This window comes from Monopterus albus, unplaced genomic scaffold (assembly GCF_001952655.1).
Source record: "Monopterus albus unplaced genomic scaffold, M_albus_1.0 scaffold270.1, whole genome shotgun sequence".
Classification (NCBI taxonomy): Eukaryota; Metazoa; Chordata; class Actinopteri; order Synbranchiformes; family Synbranchidae; genus Monopterus; species Monopterus albus.
The window spans coordinates 778,101-782,924 of record NW_018128150.1 but is presented as its reverse complement, the minus strand read 5'-3'; the positions used below and the strand labels follow the sequence as shown (position 1 = coordinate 782,924).

At 39.6% G+C, this 4,824-nt stretch overlaps 1 protein-coding gene across 1 annotated transcript; it reads left to right on the top strand.

The window, feature by feature from the left end:
- Nucleotides 1-6: 6 nt before the first annotated feature.
- Nucleotides 7-4,495, top strand: LOC109972788 (uncharacterized). Its single transcript, XM_020621922.1, has 3 exons — nucleotides 7-1,364; nucleotides 1,640-1,956; nucleotides 3,354-4,495. The coding sequence occupies exons 1-3, from the start codon at nucleotides 535-537 to the stop codon at nucleotides 3,707-3,709; spliced, it is 1,503 nt and encodes a 500-aa protein (XP_020477578.1). The 5' UTR covers nucleotides 7-534; the 3' UTR covers nucleotides 3,710-4,495.
- Nucleotides 4,496-4,824: the final 329 nt, after the last annotated feature.

Genomic DNA, 4,824 nt, shown 5'->3' with positions numbered 1-4,824 from the left:
GCACGCGCGCCTGTGTGCGGTAGGCCCTATCGTAGAGGTAATAGACCCAACTGCTACTATGAGCCAAATACTGTTTAAATGAATTTAATGCTACTTTTCAGTCATGCTAGCAGCTGCTTGCGGTCCTAAAACAACATAATTATATAGAGTCTATATAATAGACTAGTAATACTGCTACACGCATGACATTTAATACAGAGGAAGTCCTAGAAAGTCTGAGTTTGTGATTTAGAGAAATAATATGGATCTCAATCTGTGCCTGTGCATTCATTTTCTCGACAGAAGAAACACTCCACTCGTTTAGAGAGGTACGCGCAACTTACTTCAGCAGCCCTCAAAAGGAGGTCATCTGCTGAAGGTTCTTTGGCCCCACCCTCCAAACAAACCAAGCTGTGGGAGACTCGAAGAGTGTCCCAGGCAAGTGTGGATAAAGTAGTCCTCGAATTCGTTGTCCAAGGCTTGCACCCACCACCCATTGTTCAGCAGCAGGGCTTCATTGATCTACTGCAACATCTTCAGCCAAATACAAATGTCATGACACGCAATACTCTTGTAAACAAAGTCACAAAGGCCTCTGTTGAAATGAAAACAAAACTGAAAGCTGCCCTTAGTGAAATAGAGTTCATAGCAACAACAACAGACTGCTGGACGGCACACCGTCGCAGTTTCATTGGTGTCACTGCACACTGGTTTAACCCCCAGACCATGCAGAGATCCTGTGCTGCCCTGGCATGCAAGCAACTTAAAGGGTCCCATACCTTTTCTGCCCTGGCTGGTGCCCTAAATGATATTCACACAGAATTCAATGTCAGAGAGAAGATCGTTCGCACTACAACTGACAACGGATCTAACTTCCTGAAAGCCTTCAGAGTTTATGGGCAGATGGACGAGAAGAACGACAATCCTGCATCTGTTGGAGAGGGTGATGGAGAAGAGGATGATGGTGGCCAAAATGATGATTACGATGAAGAAGAGGAAAGCGTTGAGGGTGTTGAATTTGTTGATGCCGGAGCCCTGTTGGACAAAGATGACTACTTGGAATACCAGCTACCCAAACACCATCGCTGCGCATGCCACCTCCTCAATTTGGTGTCCACAGTTGATGCTTCAAAAGCAGAGGTCAACCCATTGTACAAGCGTGTGTCAAGGTCCACATTTGCCAAATGCTCTAGCCTTTGGACCAAAAGTTCAAGATCAATCACTGCATCTGAAGTAATTGAAGAGCACTGTAAACTCCAACTCATAAGGCCTGTTGCTACAAGGTGGAATTCATTCTTCTCAGCCGTAGAAAGAATAGTGAGAATAACAAGAGAACAAGGTGAAGGAGCCCTTGCAGCTGTCTGCAGTGAACTAGATACACCTAAGTAAGTGCTTGTTTTTCTGCCTTTCTGTTAATGAAGTGATTATTAACAATAGATTAAGTCATAGTTTTATACTTTGAATAATGTAGAACACATCTATGCACTATGCCAATATACAGTTCCCATATTTACTATATATGTGATTTGTAGAAACACAATTACAGTTCTAAATTTCTTAGTCTCAGATGACAATATTTTTCCTTTTTACTTATCAGTTCCTCCAGTTAAAGGTGCTACATCAAGAAGGCTAAATGTTCCATGTTTTCTTCTTTATACAGGTTTACTCCAGTGGAACTTGGATTCCTTGCAGAATATGTGAAGACAATGAGCCCAGTTGCAAGGGCACTGGATGTTCTTCAGGGAGAAACCAGTGTGCAGATGGGATGGTTGGTCCCCACCATAACTCTACTAAAGACCAAGCTCCAGCACCTTCACAGCGCCTCCAGGTTCTGTGAACCTTTGATTGCTGCACTTCTTTCAGGCCTTGAAAAACGCTTTGGCGAGATGCTTGCAGATCCAGAGCTGATAGCTGCAGCCATTCTAGTTCCTAAATTTAGGACCTGCTGGACAAGTGATGAAAATATCCTCAAAGTTGGTAAGTGTATAATTTCTAAACTTCCCCTAATTTCTATGGAGACAGTGAAATGAGGTTGAAATCACATTTAATGACACACACACACACGCTATCACACAATTACAATACTGCCATATGGTCTAAATTGTCCTGATTTTTGTTTTTTATTCCACAGGCCTTGACTATATCAGAGGCCACTTGGAGTGTCGGTCCGAGTATCACATCACTGAAGGCTCCCAATCATCTGAGGAAGACTCCTTGAAGAAGACCGGCCCTCTTGAAACGACCCAGCAGTTGGATACGTACCTGGGGTGCCCAGGAGACACAGTAGAGGTACTGAAGTCCTTCCCAGCTGTGTTCCAGCTATCACTTAAGCTTAATACGGCACTCCCTGCCTCAGCAGCCTGTGAAAGACTGTTTAGTGTTGCAGGTCTCATCTTCAGGCCAAGAAGGGCAAGCATTGGCTCAAAGAACTTTGAGAATCAGCTGCTTTTGCGGCTTAACAAAGGTTATTGGTAATTCTTTGTTGCATGTTCTGCACTTAACTGATGTAGATCCTGAGTACAAAATGTTTGTTAGATAGATTTGAGCATAGTACATACTATCAGGAAGGTATTAGGATTGAGTTATTTATTTTTTAATAAATCACTTGGATTAATCATTCATTTTGACAGCACATGTTTATTGTGTATTGACAACCATACAAGGGTAATTGTTACTAATCCTGCCCTGGTACACCAATTTTCTCATCCATTGCCCTCACAGATTCCTACAGCTAAGCTTGGATGTACATTTACATTAATGTATAGGTTATTGATGACGTGACTCTGATTTTTGACTTTTGCACCATTAGAATACTTATACGTAACTAACTAGTCATCATATCTTCTGCTCCATGAAACACATGTTAATGCTCAGGAGTACACATATATTCTTTATCTTTAATGTATTTGCATTGTACTAAAATGCATTTATTTTCAATGGGCATATATGTGACTGAAATGGTAGCCTAGTGCATCTTACATTTTTCAATATTAACATTTTAATATAACATTTGTCATTACGGCCTTTAGAAAAAAATTTTTTTGAGGAGGTGGGGTATGGCACAATATGGTCCGTATGACGTAAGCTTTTGCCATTTTCCTTACATTACTTCTACTTTTATACTTTAAGTAGTTTTAAAACCAGTACTTTTGTACTTTTAAGTGAGTAAAAAGCTTGAGTTGATACTTCAACTTGTACAAAAGTCTTTTTAAACGCTAGTATTTATACTTCTACTTGAGTAATGAATGTGAATACTTTTGACACCTCTGATTAGGTTGAAATCACATTTAATGACACACACACACACGCTATCACACAATTACAATACTGCCATATGGTCTAAATTGTCCTGATTTTTGTTTTTTATTCCACAGGCCTTGACTATATCAGAGGCCACTTGGACTGTCGGGCCGAGTATCACATCACTGAAGGCTCCCAATCATCTGAGGAAGAGGACTTCTTCTCCTCCTTGAAGAAGACCGGCCCTCTTGAAACGGCCCAGCAGTTGGATACGTACCTGGGGTGCCCAGGAGACACAGTAGAGGTACTGAAGTCCTTCCCAGCTGTGTTCCAGCTATCACTTAAGCTTAATACGGCACTCCCTGCCTCAGCAGCCTGTGAAAGACTGTTTAGTGTTGCAGGTCTCATCTTCAGGCCAAGAAGGGCAAGCATTGGCTCAAAGAACTTTGAGAATCAGCTGCTTTTGCGGCTTAACAAAGGTTATTGGTAATTCTTTGTTGCATGTTCTGCACTTAACTGATGTAGATCCTGAGTACAAAATGTTTGTTAGATAGATTTGAGCATAGTACATACTATCAGGAAGGTATTAGGATTGAGTTATTTATTTTTTAATAAATCACTTGGATTAATCATTCATTTTGACAGCACATGTTTATTGTGTATTGACAACCATACAAGGGTAATTGTTACTAATCCTGCCCTGGTACACCAATTTTCTCATCCATTGCCCTCACAGATTCCTACAGCTAAGCTTGGATGTACATTTACATTAATGTATAGGTTATTGATGACGTGACTCTGATTTTTGACTTTTGCACCATTAGAATACTTATACGTAACTAACTAGTCATCATATCTTCTGCTCCATGAAACACATGTTAATGCTCAGGAGTACACATATATTCTTTATCTTTAATGTATTTGCATTGTACTAAAATGCATTTATTTTCAATGGGCATATATGTGACTGAAATGGTAGCCTAGTGCATCTTACATTTTTCAATATTAACATTTTAATATAACATTTGTCATTACGGCCTTTAGAAAAATATTTTTTTGAGGAGGTGGGGTATGGCACAATATGGTCCGTATGACGTAAGCTTTTGGCATTTTCCTTACATTACTTCTACTTTTATACTTTAAGTAGTTTTAAAACCAGTACTTTTATACTTTTACTTGAGTAAAAAGCTTGAGTTGATACTTCAACTTGTACAAAAGTCTTTTTAAACGCTAGTATTTATACTTCTACTTGAGTAATGAATGTGAATACTTTTGACACCTCTGGTTAGAACATAAGATGAGATAGATACGATAAGACAATCCTTTACTGTCATTGTAACACGTACAATGAAATTTTAGAGTGACCTCCAGTCAGTACAGCAATAGGAAAAAAAAACATATATGAAATAAGACCATATAAAAAGGTTAACTGCTAGAAAAACAAAATAAACTACATACCTCTCCCCCCCCTCCTTATGCAGGTATATTATATTTTAGCAGTACTGAATGTGGTAACTGCTGTTGAGTAAAAGCTATTCTTGAATCCAGTGGTCCTTGTCTTGATTGACTGCAGCAATTCAAAGAGTGAGCGTCCTGGGTGTTCTG